General features: G+C 36.1%; 1 protein-coding gene across 1 annotated transcript in view; it reads left to right on the top strand.

Annotated features, from left to right (window-relative positions):
• The window catches only part of LOC150087104 (uncharacterized), a 367,036-nt gene that overhangs the window by 96,975 nt on the left and 252,491 nt on the right, over window positions 1-17,570 (top strand). The window contains exon 2 of the mRNA XM_090372376.1: window positions 2,824-2,946. Coding sequence (XP_090228502.1) covers window positions 2,824-2,946 — 123 coding nt within the window. The remainder of the gene's footprint in view (window positions 1-2,823; window positions 2,947-17,570) is intronic.

Genomic DNA, 17,570 nt, shown 5'->3' with positions numbered 1-17,570 from the left:
CTAATAAAGTCAATAAACTGTATTCTTCATTACCCCAGGGGCTCCCATCTGGTGAGTATGGGCTTGGCACACCCAGGGTCCTGAGCTGGATATCATTCTTCTTTTTCTTGATGATTCTCTCTCTCTCTCTCTCTCTCTCTCTCTCTCTCTCTCTCTCTCTCTCTCTCAAGGTAACTTGGGAATTTATTTATTTTTTTTTGGCTGGTGCAGCATAAGCCTCAGGCTTCCTTGCACCATATAGCTAATAATAACAATAACAGTGTACAACAGTATCACCTTTTGTGCTCTTAAAAGATGATATCTGCTTTACAATGTCTTCAGCTTTTGCTCTTGGCAGACATATCCTGGGACTATTCTACCTATCCATTTTGCAAAATATATTTCCTATTTCCCTGACAGTTGCTACCACTTATGGGACCAGTGCGTTCTGCCTTGGAGGTTGCCCAAGGCAGCATGACACTACGTTGCATGATGCTCAAGTGTGAGTGCTAGCATTGAGTTTGGACAGCTGAGAGCTTGTTGAGCCCACATATTTATGCCTTTGAGGGCTTCCACCCTATTCCTCAAGTTCTTATAAAGGCCCATCACAGTGCTGAGTTGGATTCCCCTGTAATTGCTTTTGTCAGCATTTGTGATCCCCTTTTGTGAATAAAGAGACACCTGCTGTCTATAGGAATCTTCCCTGGATATTTTCATAATTATGGCCTAGTAGGAATCCATTGATGCTCTTATAATTATTGCCTAGTAGGATTCCAAGGATGCTCTCATAATTATTGCCTGGTAGGAATCTTAGGATGCCCTCACAGTTATGGTCAAGGATTTGCTTGTTTTTTGCTGTTGCTTTTAATATAACTGGATAGATGTCATTGCCCTCAGGTACCTTATTTACTTTTAGCTTCATCAGTTTCTCTTCTACTTTCTTATTTATAACAAAATAATTTAATTTCCAGTCATAATTTGGGGTAGTTCTGGTGTTCCCAGCCTTAAAAACTTCATGTGTGTGAATATAGATTCTAAATACAGTCAAACTTGGTTATAGCTAGCATCATGAGGCTGACAAAAATTTCCTTGTTTTGACCATTACCCACTATATCTGTGGTGAGTGAAATCTACCTCCAATTTTTTAAATTATCAATAACTTGATAAAAAGATAGATACAAAAAACAAAAGAAATATTAGAGAGAAAAAAAAATTAGTATATACCTGCATATTTTTTGTATTAATATGCTTGTATTCAGTTTTTAAATTGATACAGCCAACCGTTGTTACATACAAAATCGTCGCATCCAAATTGTTTAGCAAATTTTTTTTGCTTGAGACTTCAAGTCGGACCATTTGTTGAATTCCCAGTACTTTGTGTAATGAACCATTGAAGCAATGCTTCATCGATGTTTGTAACCTCGTACTTTCTAAATTTTTTTTTTTCCCCCCTCTGGTTATTTTCTTTTGTAGTGCCAATATGTAAACATGTTTATTCTTCCACAATGTTAAAACTGTAGAAGAGGACAAAGAAAACATTTTACACACTTCAACATTTTTTGCACCACGTTCTCTTTTTTTTTTTTTTTTTTTTTTTGGTAGTTGTTAGTGCATAGGCTTCTGTGGCCAAAATGCACCTCCCAAGGTTTTTGCAGTACTTTGATCCAAGCCCGAGGCGGGAATCAAACCCGCGACCTCTGGGTTGCCAGGCAGGCACTTTACCCACCCGGCTAGCCCAGTCGGCACATTCTAACTCATGAATAATTTCAGTTTTTTGCGAAACGAGAGACACTTTTTTTCTGTTAGTAGACATGTTTCTGAAAGGCAGGTTCGTTTCTAACTGATTTTACTTTAAAATGACAGTAAAGTGATATGCACACAAAGTTCTGAGAAGTTCCAAAATGCATACAAGCTCCCTTTTGAACTTCGGACTCCTTTCAGCCAAAATGCATACAAAGTTCTTAGAAGTCCCGAAATAAATTTATAGTTCAGTGAATACAAGACTATCCGTAAATAGGGTAATGCGACAAGCAGAATGCCAATACACTATTGTATAGCCCCATCCCCGAAAGGACAAGGTCATAAACTGGCTGCTAATCTGATGTGTGTGGTCATAAAAGCTAAGTTGCCCTTTCCATTTTTGTCTATTCCAAGAATTGGGTTTTTTCAACTACCCAAGCAATGAAGAATGTGCATAGTTACCAAAATTTGTACAGTATATCCATGTAGTATGCTCGTTATAATTTACACATATTTGTATGAAAATATGTGTAAATTAAAATTATTGTGGGTTTTTTGCTCGTTACAGTTGTGATCTCATTATTTCCATGCTCGTTATAACCAAGTTAGACTATTTATTTTGTTTGTCAGCAACTTGAACAGGGTCATCAATAGCCTACTTGGCCAATGTTGTTCATTTTGTTCCTTTTAGTTTTAACCAGCAAAGAAATCTTTGCTGGTTAAAACTAAACACGTGGTTTGGAATGTGGTATTTACGAATGCTTAACATTCATTTTTTGCAATTAATGTTCATATTTTCGATTTTGTTGATACTTGGGGGGGGGGGCGGACTCGAAACCCCGGAACTCGTAAAGCAAGAACTGCCTGCATATGTTTTTACACGAAAGCAGTATACATACGTGCATATTTGCAGAAAGGGTAGTAGAGAAAATTACTATGGAAATCATTGTAAAGGGATCTTACAGTGCAAAAGTACTTAGAGTAAAAAAACAAAAAAAACATGAGATCGAAATTAACAGCTGTAGTTCAAGATGATAATACAAGTTGAGATAAATGAAAGCATATGTTTAGAGAAGTTTAATATATGCATTTACTGTTTTGTAGATGAGAGTAACTGTGGTTGGAAACTTATGGAAAAAATGGGATGGAAACAAGGCAGTGGGTTAGGTAAAAACGAAGATGGAAATCTAGGATATATCAAAGTAAATTACAAGAATGACAGTAAAGGTTAGTAAAATTTATCCTGCCTATCTTTTTAAAGTAAAATTGCATGATTGTATTTAATTTACAGTTATTTTAAATGTTTAATCACACTTTGCATTTTAGCATTTCATTTGTGTGTGTGTGTGTGTGCTCGCACATATATGTGCTGTGACAGTATTTAATTTTATTAAAAGTTTATACTTAAAAAGGCATATCTAGATAATTACCAAATATGTGATTCATTCCCTTCCTCCTAGTGTTTACATAAGTAAAGAAGTCTTTGCTGTTTTAATTTGCATCCTTTGCCAAAGATTTCTTATCAACTGCCTTAGCTTGCTTAACATTCTTAGTGACTTGATTGTTGACTAGTTTATATCTACCATAAGCATCTGTATCACCTGACAGTTTGTATGCATCCATGCCTTTTTCTTCTCTACAACGAGCCTCATTAATTCATAACATCCATTTAGGTCTAAGCCTTGAATGTTATTTCTTAGTTGGTACGAAAAGCCAACTGACTTACAGTGGGACCAACTGATGATGTTACCAACAGCAAATTCAAAATGGGAAGCATTCAAAGAACTTATCTTGGAAGCTACTAGGCTTTACATACCAACTAAGAAATATTGTTCAAGGTTCAGGCCAAAATGGATGTCAGATGAACTAATGAGGCATATGGCAGAGAAGAAAAATGCATGGGATACTTACAAATTAACACATGACACAGAAGCCTATGATAGATACAAGTTGATATGCAACCAAGTTACAAAGGAGGTTAGGCAGGCGAAGGCAGATTACGAGAAATCCTTGGCAAGGGATGCAAAGAAAAACAGCAAAGAGTTCTTTACTTATGTAAACTCTAGAAGGAAGGGGATGAATCAGATTGGTCCACTTGATATTGATGGGTCAACTGTTGATGATCCTGCTCAGGTAGCTAACAAACTAAATGAATATTTTGCATCGACATTCACACATGAGGAGTTATTCAGCAAGGGGAATGCCAGAGGTGTATTCAACTCTAGCAGTAAGCTACAGAATCTTGAAATAACTGGGAGTAAAGTGGAGGAGAAGCTGTTGAAGATAAACACAAGAAAGGCACCCGGGGTGGATGGGATCTATCCAGTTATATTAAAGGAGGCAGCAAAGGAAGTAAGCAAACCCTTAGCCATAATTATGAGAGCTTCCTTGGACTCAGGGGAGGTACCCATAGACTGGAAATGTGCAAATGTGACCCCAATTCACAAAGGAGGATCAAAGGCTGACACAAGTAATTATAGACCTGTGAGCTTAACTTCTGTTCCAGGAAAATTAATGGAGGCACTGGTTAAAGAAGCACTGCAGGATCATTTAGACAAGACTTCAGTTATAGCTCAGACACAGCATGGTTTTGTTAAGGGGAAGTCTTGCCTGACCAACTTGATTGGATACTATGATGCAGTCACAAAAGAACTGGATGCAGGGAATAACTTTGATATTATATACTTGGATCTTAGAAAGGCTTTTGATACTGTTGCACATGGAAGACTGCTACACAAATTGGAGCAGTGTGACATTGGAGGCAAATTGCTGCTATGGATAAAGGGGTGGTTGAGGGGGAGAAAACAGAGTGGTAATCAATGGACACTGCTCATCGTGGACTAATGTTAATAGTGGAGTCCCTCAGGGCTCAGTGTTGGGTCCATTATTGTTTTCTGTATTTATAAATGATATTGATGATGGTATATCAAGCTTAATGTCCAAGTTTGCAGATGATACAAAGGTTGGCAGGGTTGTCAAGGACACTACTGACACTATGCTGCTGCAACAGGATCTGGAAAGGTTGAGCAGATGGGCTGAGAGGTGGCAAATGAAGTTTAACATTGACAAATGTAAAGTACTACACATGGGAAACAGCAACCCCAGAGCAACGTATCAACTCTGTGGTACTATACTGACAGTGGTAGAGAATGAAAGGGACTTGGGAGTGATTGTGCAGGCAGATATGAAGTTCTCTGAGCAGTGCAGACGGGCTGCAAGAGTAGCTCATGGAGTATTGTCAATGATATACAGGAATTTTTCCAGCAGGGATAAGGAGGTGATTATTCCATTGTATAAGGCAATGGTCAGGCCACACCTAGAGTACTGTATACAGGTCTGGAGGCCTCATTTCAAGAAGGATGTAGAGCTGCTGGAACGAGTACAGAGAAGGGCAACAAGATTAGTGAATGGAACAAAGGGGTGCTCTTACGAAGAAAGGCTTAAGTTTTGCAAATTACAGTGTCTGGAGACTAGGCACCAGCGAGGTGATCTGATAGAAGTGTATAAAGCCTTGAATGGTTTAAGCATGCTCAATGCTGATGGGATTCTTCCTCTAGCTCAGAAAAATCACCTGAGAGGGCATAAATTCAAATTGAGGAAAGACAGATGTAGGATAGACGTGCGGAAATTTGCCTTTAGCCAGCGGGTGGTTGGTTGGTGGAACAGACTGCCATCCCTTGTGGTGGAGGTTGATAGCCTAAATAAGCTTTTTAAGGCTCAGCTGGACAGGTATTTTGAACGAACAGAGGGGTGAAGTGGAAGTGGGTTTTTTTTTTTTTGGCTGATGCTGCATAAGCTTGATTTCTTGCATCAAATGCCTCTACTAATGCTAATGCTAAAAAAGCCAGTAGCTTCTATGATTTTTCTTTGAATGCCTCCATTTAGAATTTGTTGATGGTAACATCATCATTTGGTCCCACTGCAGAGAATTTAAAAACTGTCTGAGCCCACTGTAGATCTCCCCACAAAAGACTGTAAAGATGCTGTACAGGGGCATGGGAACACAGAGTCAGCATACAGGCCCAAAGGGCTGCCCTCCTAGCAGTGACCAGGATATGCAGAACAACCTCCACCTTTGCACTCCAGGTGCTTACCGACAAGATTCCCCTTGATATGGAATTTTCAAGATTAAGTTTCTCCACAAAGGAACTTACAAGACAATGCTCACAACATCCAGATAGACCTCAACATTTACGAAAGCAAAAACCCTTCCCTTTACCCTTGATGGTAGTTACATCTTTGAATAAATTCCATATCAATACACTGTGATCACTGTCACAGTGTATTATGGCAGCAATATTATGTTGAATGCTATGGTAAATTCTATGTTGTCCTCTATCGCGTGCTAAAGGCGAATCCAACTTCATTTCACACTTCCATTTTACCATTTCACACTGTGTTCACTCCATAAAATCAAAATATTTGTTTTGTTTCCTAAGGGTTTCTGTATATATATAAAGCAATTAAAAAAAAAAAAGAAGAAAGTGAGGGACTAGGGAGTGAAGGTAACTAATAGATAACAAATAAAATATGCATAATAAGAAATAAATTAATTACAAAATTTATAAAATTTGTTGCTGCACAACTTACAAAATTTATTGGCCACACTCTGCTTAGGGTTAGCATTTGTTGCCTTTGACTGCACTAGCTACTTCTCCATTTTTCTGTCTTCTTATGTCCACTTTTTTGTTATTCTATTTAATTTTTGTAAAATAATAAGAGAAGCTTACCTCAATATAATACATAGAACACTTCCATATGATACTCTCGAGCAATTAAAACAAAAAATTTAAATCTTACATTATAAATTGAACACAATTAAAAATCAATTTAATGTAATTAAAAATTTAATAAATTAATTAAAAGAATTTAAACGAAAAAATTGCAAAATGATTTTCCTTCCTGAAGCTGACAACGCTTTTCAACCGTATGTCGTGATCACAGGAGTGAAAATTACCGAATAGGGGTGAGCACGAAACTTAAATAGGGAATATTTGTCTTTGCTTATGTGCATAAAAGCTTACAAATCTGGGATTAGGTATGGCCCGCAAACATTAACAGAATTCTCCTGTAATTTAATTTCGACAGCTTCTGCAATTAAGACTGGTATAATTACGTTGGACACTTAAGTATTTTGGCCTCGTTAAATAAAAAAAAGTATGTTTTCGTTAACGGCATGAAAGGCTAATTCTGATACTGCTGAATGAGAAGCACGAACTGAGGCAGCATGTTGATTAACACGAAAATTCAGAGGAAAATGTGTAGAACCTTGGTACGACAAGTTGCAGTCACTGCAAGAAATGTTATATAACAGGTAATTTATTTGTGTTGCGAATGAGGAAAGGACTGAGCGATTTTTCAGTATAGTGTGTAGTTTCCATATTGGTCTTACCACAATTTTAAATTCTGTATCTTTAAAGAATCTGTTAAGCTGTTTATGCCACTGTTCAACATATGGGACAGAAATAAAATATTTTTTGATATTATGATTGTTGATTGGTGTAGTATTTTGTATCCTATCCCTTTGTTTATTGTAGCAAGGGGATAACCCTTTTTTTTTTTAAATCTGCTGGTCATATTTGTACTTCTGAGCCCAAACCAGATTCCATCATTGAATATTTATAGGTATTTAGAATTTGATTAAAGATCTTTTGTAGGTGAATGGGTAATAGCTGTTATAATGTAGAAGCATTCTGGTGTTTGTAGGTTTAGATGTTAAATTGGATTTTATTCGAGTCCTGAGTAAGCATGAAATCTAGTGAGAATAAATTATCGTTATTGCCAAGTCTACAGTCCTGAAGGTTATTAAATAATGTATTGTAGTTCTTAATCCCAAATTGTATTGCCTGTCTAAAGGTTTTTGTACATGTGTGGCCAAGGATGAAAATGCCGAGTTTCTGTAGGACTGTTCGGCCTATTATTTCCTACAGAAACTCAGAATTTTCATACTTGGCTACACATGTATATTGCATTATAAAACCCTTTAGACAGGCGATACAATTTGGGATTAAGAACTACGATACATTATTTAAGAACTACGATACCTGTAGACTTGACGAAAATGATAATTTATTCTCACTAGATGTTACCTCGTTATATACAAATGCAGACGTTGAATACACATTAGATATTATTTGGGATATGTTAAAAATAACTCTATACTGATTAATTAAACAAAGCTTCCTATTAAAGAAATTTTTCACTTCATTAAACTCTTAGTTGAGGCCAACTATATCACCTTTTGAAACAAAGTATACAAACAAATGTTTGGTTTTGCCGATGGGATTGAGTGTATACATTTGACTCCTTTTCTACCCCGTATCACATACTATGGGAGGTATTTAGACGATGTTCTAGTTATTACTGGCATTTTACATTTGTTTAATAATATTCAATCTAGATTCAAATTTACATTGGAAAGGGAGGGGATGGATACAAAGTCATTAAATTTTCTATATAAATATAATAACTATATATAAAAAATATATATATAATTTTCTATGTATAATAACTGCTAGCCCTAGGTTATTCTGCCAATTTAATGTATATTTAATATACATTAAATTTCTGCTAAATTTAATGTATATTAAAGTAATTAAACTAAATTGATAATAATAATATATTCACAGTAAATTCTCAGTATATTTGAACATAGAAAAACTGGCAAATGGCAAACAGAAACAGATAGCCTCAGCTAATTATTGATGAGATATATTGAGTGGAGCTAGCCCTAGTTAACATTCCATTCAATGTATCCATATATCTATAATTAGCTACATCATTTTAATTTTTACTGTTTTATTTTATTATATTCTATGTGTTTATTTATAGGGTACAACAAAGAAGTCCAACTTAGATTACCAAAATACTTGTCCCTTTGACCTAATGGGTATAATTTTCACCCCTAATACTTATATTCTAAATTCTCCAATTTATCCAGTTGCTATTATATTTACCAAAAATTAAGGTTATATACAGACTGATGTGTAATGTTCAATCAGTAATGTGATGGCATTAATCTGTTCTAATATACTTTTTCTATTTCTGTTCCTCATATGCTTTTACATAACTTTATATATATACAGGGTGATTCACTACCAGTGTGACAAACTTGCAGGAGGTGTAGGGGGCACAAAGATGAATCGGAATCACATAGCATTGCAGGGTCCGAAATGTGGTAGAGGACGTTGAACGGGAGGTTGCGTGAACAGCGATCCTGCTGGAAGTCAGCATTTGCGAACCGGTTCCCGAGGCAGTAGGATGAACGAGTATTCAAACTTTGAACTGGCCGACATGCACCTCGCGTATGGAGCTGCGGACTATAATGGGTGCGCCGCTCTGCGCTTGTACCAGGAACGTTTCCCGCACAGGCATGCTCCTCATCATACGATTTTCGCACGTGTGCACAGACTGTTACGTGAGACTGGTTGTTTCACGAGAGGTACCATGAATCGAGAGCAAACGACGAGGACGCCAGACAATGAGGAGAATGTCCTATGTCTTGCAGAAGGCAATCCGAGTACGAGTACTCGAGCGATAGGCCAACGATTGGGTATTTCCCAATCCACTGTATGGAGGATACTGTTAACAAACCAAATGAGTTCATACCATCTGTAACGCGTCCAATCATTGGAGCCTGTGGATTATCCACTCCAGAGGACTTTTGCTACTTGGTTTCTTCAACAGAAACGGTTCGCAAATGCTGACTTCCAGCGGGATCGCTGTTCACGCAACCTCTCGTTCAATGTCCTCTACCTCATGACGAAGGCATTTCGGACCCTGCAATGCTATGTAATTCCAATTCATCTTTGTGGCCCCTACACCTCCTGCAAGTTTGTCGCACTGGTAGTGAATCACCCTGTATATATATATATCATTGTATAACTTGTTCAATAGTTATAGATGGCTCATTAGAAAATCTGCACCCATAATAAAGAATACATTCTTAATTATTCAGGATTCAAGGTCATTCAATAAAGTGAGAAATTTTCTAATGGATTGACAGTTTGATTTTTTTTTTTTTTTTTTTTTTTAACTGATAATCATACATAAGTGGCTAGTGCATATTACATGCATACAAGGAGTTAACCAAATACAAAAAAAAAAAAAAAAAAAGATAATTGGCTAATGTATATTTACACTAAATTCAAAAATTAATGGGTTGCTAAAAAGTCTGAGTTGAACTGGAAAAAACTCCCACATTTCCAGCTTGTTTGTTATTTGGTTTTTAGGAGCATTAGCAACTAAGGCCATATTGCTCCGGGGATATGCGGTGGTCATTCCCTGACCTTTCCGCATCCTCAATATTTGGTGGTCACAGTCTCGAACCCTGGTCTAATCAAGAAGCGTGTGCTATGCACTGCTGCTCCTGGCTACCTCCAGCTTGTGGACTATTAACTGGAATCTGGATTCGTTGTTCACTCTACCTTCTCGTGGTGTAACCTGTTAATAGGAAGCCAGTGACATGGCCTCTGAATTGATGAGGATGTGCTGCCAGTATATAAAACTAAGCTGACCAGATTGGAAGGAGAGGCTGAAACCTTCTCACTATCACAAAGCAATTGAGACATGTACTTTTGCTGGGATGTCGATGTCGCCCAGTTACAAGGTCTCTGCTGTTGAGCAACAGGACACACACACACACACACACACACACACACACACACACACACACACACACACACACACACACACAGAGAGAGTTAAATATGCTACTGGAAAGCAAACATCAAGTAGGTACCATCAAACTTAGAAGCTTAAATGGCAAAGATGTGAAATTAACAGTAGAACTAGGTCAGCATGGTATCGGAATAGCAGGCATCAGAAATTAAGAGGATGAATCCAGGTGAGCTGCAGATGAACAATAATTATAAAATTTATTTTGTAAGTAAGATAATAGAGTGCAAGGAACTTTTAGAAGTAGTTTTTAAGGAAACTTAAATTGATTTAGACATCTTATTCAGTACATTTATGTGGATACAATTTTTAGCATTAGTAGAGGCATTTGATGCAAGAAAGCAAGCTTATGCAGCATCAGCCAAAAAAAAAAAAAAAATAAATAAATAAATAACCACTTCCACTTCACCCCTCTGTTTGTTCGAAATACCTGTCCAGCTGAGCCTTAAACTTATTTAGGCTATCAACTTCCACGACAAGGGATGGAAGTCTGTTCCACCAACCAACCACCCGCTGGCTAAAGGCAAATTAATGCCTTTAGAGGCATTAAGTTGGAAATCGGGCAATCGGATTTGTTTGTGCATGCATCATGAGGATAGTGATGGCTCAATGAAGATAAATATAAAGGTTCTTTAATATCATAAAAAGGATAGTCAAAACTAATGACAGAAAAAGAGTAGTATTCGTTGTAGATTTAAACAGTGGTGTAGGACAGTGGCGCACAAACTTATTTCACTCGCGATCCCCTTTATTAAATATAAAATTGATGCAACCCCTCAATGTAAACCCCAGGGGAGGATGACAAGATTTTTAGAGAAGAAAAATGGCATTTTCTAAATTATGTACTAGAAAATTTTATTTGAGTACCGAGAAAGGAATAAAAAAAAAAATTGTTTCCTTTTTAATTTACACATAAAATAATTGTTTAATTTTTTTATTGAATACAGCAAAAACAACAAATCAAATTCTTATTCTTCAATGAAGATTCAAAACAATAAAAAATGAACAATTAAAAATCAATTAATGAGAGGGATGAGCCTGGATAACCGATAATATTTGGATGCAATATTTGAAAATGCTAATCTCATGTCATCGTCTGTATTAGGTCTGGAATGCTTTTTTGTTTTTATAGCTGTTAATTTTGAGAAATGAACGTCACATAAATATGTAGACCTGAAAGCTATCTTTGTGTCGCCATTTTCAATAATTTCGGATACTCATCTCAAAGAGAAAGCCAAAATTTTTCACAGGTAGTCTTGAAACAAGCACGTCAGACACTTCGTCAGACGACAGGTCAATGAGATCTTCCTTTTTGCTCAATGGTAATTTCTGGACATGAAGAAATTTCAAAAGCAAAGGGATCACGAATCCAAACTTTTTTTTTTTTTTTTTTTTTTCTGGAGGTATATTAAATCATTTGGAAAAATTCTTAATTAGCATTGTTAGGTGGGTGGCAGTGACATCCCTAAATTGTAAAATGTCAATATTATTGCTATTAACAAAATCAGAAAAACATGGGAACATTTCAGTATTATTTCGCTCAAATTCAGTTTTCCAAAGGTTAAGTTTATTTTTGAAAGCTTCTGAGTACTAATATATTTGTTCCCTGTCCTTGTTCAGTCTTAAATTAAACTCATTAAGTTTTTCAAATATATCAACAAGGTAGCTAAGATTTCCAAGCCATTTTTTAATTGTGAACAATTGAGCAAGGTTCTGATCTGTATTTGATAAAAACAATAAAACTTCATGTTTAAGCCAAAAAAACGTCGCAACACTTTACCACTGGGCAACCACCACCACTTTCGTATATAAAAGAAGCTTTTCATAAGCGGATCCCATTTCATTACAACGTATAGTGAAAAGTCTGCTATTTTTTAAGCTTCTACTTTCAATAAAGTTGGTTAAAAGTACTGCATCTTTCAAAACTTCGTGCAAATCAGTTTGCATTTCCTTGGCTACTAATACTTCCCTGTGTATAATGCAATGATTTAAAACGATATTTGGAGCAATTTCCTTTACTTTGCCTTTTAAACCTTTATTTTCTCCTGTTAATGCAACCATTAGTACAAATTGCAACATCGTTGTTCCACGTTAGATTATTTGTTCGAAAGAAAATATTTATAACATCAAAAATCTTCTGACCCGTCGTTCTTCCATCCAAAGCTTTGCAAAATATAAAATTCTCCAAAATATCTTCCTCGTAGCAGTATCCAACATGTACAATAAGTTGAGCAAGGTTTGAAATATCTGTGGATTCATCTAATTGTATTGCAAAAATTGGACTTTCTCTCAGTCGATTTAATAAATTGAATTTTATGTTGTCCGATGACTGTAACGCTTCGAAACTGTGTCTCTGGACAGAGGAATGGTTTTTAAATCATTGCTGTATTTTTCTCCATGCATTATTGAAATAATTTTTATTGCAGCAAGGAGAATGCACTGAATTACGATGCAGAATAAAGCTTGCGTGCAACCAGAGCCGACAGAACACGGTAAGCCTGGTAAGCAGGGCATAGGTACGCTAATGTCTGGGGACGCCGAAATTCAAACTTTTTATAATAATAATATTTAATAAAAGTATCTCAAGGGCACCAAATACATTTCTGTCTAGGGATGCCAAAAACCCTTGTGTTGTGCCTGCGTGCGACACACTTGCTATGTATATTTACTGCTCCCGCACATTCGCACCTCTGACTTTTAGGCAATACAGTACAGGCAATTTGAGAATTTGTCCTGTAGGAAGCACGAATTAACAGCTAAAGGGATTACCTTAAGGGATTAATTGAGTAGAAGTATCAATACATACTGAGAAGTCACACTAGTCAGCTGCTTTTTGTGTGTGCATAGCCAGTGAACAAATTAAGGTGCAGTGGGAAGTAGGGTTCATTCGTATCTCAGACTTAGTTCGAATAGCAAGGTCTCTACACCTACGGTATTGAAAAGTAATTTTAACAACAAGTTTTTAGATTTTATGTACACAAAAATAAATTTATTTAAAAATTTCCGCAACCCCTTTAATTGATCCCGCGACCCCTCTGGGGGGTTACACGTACCACTGTTGTAGGACATGGGAATTGCATCTAAAGAGATATTTTAAGCAAACTTGAAAATGAAAATAATATTATAAAAAAAAAAAAAAAATACAAAATGAAGATAAAAGGATACTTGAATTTTGTAACCCTGTACCCTGATTACATACACAGTTCAGCTTAAATATCACCAAAGGTTTATGTGAAGAGAGCATAATAGAAAAAAAGAAAAGCACGTTGACTATATTTTTGAAACCTGTGCATTATGAAACCTATTTTTTTATTACAAAAAATAGGTTTCATAATGCATGTTGCTCTCCCTTTCTAGATACTTCTGCTTTCCTTAATTATTTAAATTTAATTTGTTAAAAGTTGAGGTGTCATTTAAAAAACCCAATAAATTATTATTTGCACCTTCACATTAATAGTGAGGGTTCAGAATATATAAGTGAACGTGGAGTATGCTGACTCTAGCTTTACTGAAATTTGAAATCATTCTTTCTGTGGCATAGGTGCTAATAAAAGACAAAAAATACTACTTATCAAAATGAAATTTTCTTTTTTATCAAAAAAGTTTTTCACATAAGTTAGTTTTTTGTGTTGATTTCAAATGTGTTGATAGTTTTTTTTCTAACACGTGGTTTCATAATATGATTGCTGATAATGTCAGTACAAGTTAAGACAGTTTTGTTAAAAGCCTCATGAAACTAGTTAATAATTACATTTTTATCACTTTAGTATTAGTGTTGGTGGCAGATGATGAAAGGAAGCAAACTTATACAATAGCAGCAAAAAAAAAAAAAAAAAAAAGCGCACACACTGGTCTACCTCATCTTTTCATCCCTTTAATAACAGTGGTTAACTTGATTTTTATCTCCATTAATATAGCAGCTGTTTACAGTAAGTTTTTGTACATAAATTAATAAAATAATTCTTAAAATTTTTCACCATGTTACTATTTTTACCTATACAGGTTTTTGTGCTTACCCATAATACGTATCGTATTTCCTGCCAATATGAGATGGATCCATAATTTAGCAAAGATTATTTAGGAAAAAAATATTTTTTTGAGGAACTGATTTATTGCACATATCACATTACTTCTAATTCTTTTTAAACAAAAGTGTTATTACACATATGACTATTTTTATAATACCATACATACTAAGGCAAACCCAAAATATTTTAATCATTTTCAAAATTCATATACAAAAATATTATTCTAATTCATCTTTAAAGAACAATAAGAAGAAATGGGCCAATAAAATAAAAAAGCAAACTTTTATTCATCCTAAAAACTCAGAAATCCATTGCTGCTGTCATCCTCATTATGATGATTATCACACTCATCATCCTCATGATTACTGTTGCTGTCTGATAGCAAACTACCATTCTCATCAAACAGAACATCATTTTCTGTACTATCCAAGGTGTTACTGATGCCACACTTCTTAAATAACTTCACAACTGTCAGAAGGGAAGGATTTCGATCATTCTTGATGTTATCATCAAGGTTGATCAAAATTCATGGCCAAGCAGTTCTTGTGCATTTAAAGAACATTTTTCTCTACTGCTACTGCTTTTCATTGTTAAGAAACCTCCGGGTCCTGATGGTATTTCTCCACTTGTTTTCAAAACCTGTGCTCCTGAACTTACTCCTGTTCTGTGTTGCCCTTTTCTCACTTCCTTTATTCCAAAGGCGTTTTACCTTCTGCTTGGAAATTTGCTCATATTCAGCCAGTTCCTAAAAAGAGTGACAAATCCATCTAGCCCCGGGTGCCAAGAGTCCATGGCCAAGCAGTTCTCTTGTATTTAAAGAGCATTTTTCTGTAGTGCTACTGATTTTCATTGCTTTCTCTCTTACATAATAAACTTTTCTGTTAAGTAGCTCTACTTTCTTAAAAGCTCTAAGAGAGCCCAGAAGAAGGAAAGTACTTTTTCTTTAATTTAATATTCTTACTTACTAACTACTAACCTTTATGCTTGGCACTGATCCTGTCCCAGATCCATAATATTCCAAATTTCTTGGTGATACATTCTTTATTCTCTCGACTTGTGGGCAAGTCGAGAGGATAGAGAATGTATCACCAGCTAGTGCTGGGTCACCAAAAATGGTGAAAAGACTGCAGTCTGGAGACATCCTGATTGAAACAGCCATCTCTAAACATTCTGAGTGGCTGTTAAAGACAACAACATTTAACATTTGGTGGGCTGACAGTATCAATTTCTCCTCAAAAAACCTTAAATTCATCAAAAGGTGTCATCAGCAAGTGCGACCTAATAACATTCTCCAAAGCAGAACTACTCCAGAAACTCGGCAGTCACAAAGTAATAAATATGAAATGGATAATAACTGAAAAAGAAGGAAATCTTACTCCAACTAAATCCATAATTTTCACATTTAGCAGTCCAGGCTTACCATCCTCAATTCAATCTGGCTACTTAAACTGTCAGGTTCAACCTTACATTCCGAATCCCATTCGTTGCTTTAAATTTCAGAAATATGGTCATTCTCAGCAGGCATGTCGAGGTGACACCATATGTCCGATCTGCAGATCTAAAGAGCATATCCAAGCAGATTGCTCAGTCACTACCTCTGTTTGTCTGAACTGCAAAGGAATTGTTCTTGTTTATACTCTGGCCCGACCACCAGGTCAGTGGATCAGTAAATCATCAATACAAATGTTAATCGTATTTCGCAGTCATTGGCCTGAACCCCGGTCCACTCATAGAGCGCATGCTACTGCACTCATGCTCCTGACCACTCAGCTACGTCAAAAGACACCCAGCCTTTTCCAAAACTTGTGAACTTGTGATAACAGGAAAGAAAATTCAGAAATAGAAAATAGTCTATTTCCTGAAGCACGTAGGCAAGTTATGATGAGCATGCCTAGTAGCCATTCCTATGGAGCTTGCACTCGAAACTTTTTCTACTGCAGCACAAACGGATGTGTCAGTTCGACACTTAAAACCACTGAATGGTACATACAAGGCTTACTAAAAAAGACAATCCTCTAATGGAATTTACCACCAACAGTATGGAAGTAGATGAGCTTTTAGATAATGAGGAACCCATTTTAGAACTCGATGCAAATGGCACCATGGATTCTGGATGCCCCTTTTTCCCAAAAAAAAGACAAAATTAAAAACAAGACAGGCAGAAATGCTCCACTTCCAAAAACCAGTCAGACAAATCTACAACAACTAAACCTAAATAATGTCTAATACCATACAGTGGAACTGCAGAGGACTATGCAGAAATTCTTGAGACTTAAGAGATTTACTAATTCAGTTCAATCTGATAAGAGTATGTCTTCAAGAAACTTTCTTATCACCAGCTTCACCAAAATTTACAAATTATACAATGTATAGAAAAGACAGGATTTCAGAGTCCTCCTGCCCATGGAGGAGTAGTTGTGCTTGTGAAACGAAATATACCCTCCAGGAATGTTCAGTTACAGACTAGTCTAGAAGCTGTGGCAGCATGTATTTCAGTCTGTATATCAATAACCCTAGATTATATATATATATATATATATATATATATATATATATATATATATTCTACCTTCTCAACCATTTTCCATTACAAAAATTGATAATCTTATGTCTACAGAAAGGATAGACAGGATAGGAAGAGAGGAGGGGTTATGCTATTAGTTAAGAAACACATAAAATCCAGGGAAGTGAAGCCAGTGGACATCGCTGGACAGTGCAGTGTCGAGTCAGTTTGGTGTGACATAAGCATTGGGAGATCAAAATTGAGAGTAGGAGTGTGCTATAGGCCTAATGACTCTGATGAGTATAATAAGAAACTGTACAGAGAAATAGAGTGGGCCAGTAAATCAGAGAGTCTTATAATGGGGGATTTTAATTTCCCAGATATTGACTGGAATTTGGGGGCCGGTCACTCACACACTAGCAAGGCTTTTGTGGATTTATTGGATGATTGTTTTCTACATCAGCATGTTCGGGAGGCAACTAGAGGGAGTAATACTCTTGATTTGATTATCAGTAGTGATTCTTCATGCATTAAGAATCTGCAGATAAATGAACCACTAGGTGGCAGTGATCACAGTGTTCTGAAGTGGGAGTTACTCAAAGAGGTAACTACCATTAAGGGAAGGGGTATTGCTTTTGTAAAGG

The sequence above is a fragment of the Mastigoproctus giganteus genome, chromosome 4, assembly GCF_048544385.1.
Source record: "Mastigoproctus giganteus isolate SK-2022 chromosome 4, ASM4854438v1, whole genome shotgun sequence".
NCBI lineage: Eukaryota > Metazoa > Arthropoda > Arachnida > Uropygi > Thelyphonidae > Mastigoproctus > Mastigoproctus giganteus.
Note: the sequence above shows the minus strand (reverse complement) of the source record. Positions and strands in the feature narration are given on the sequence as shown.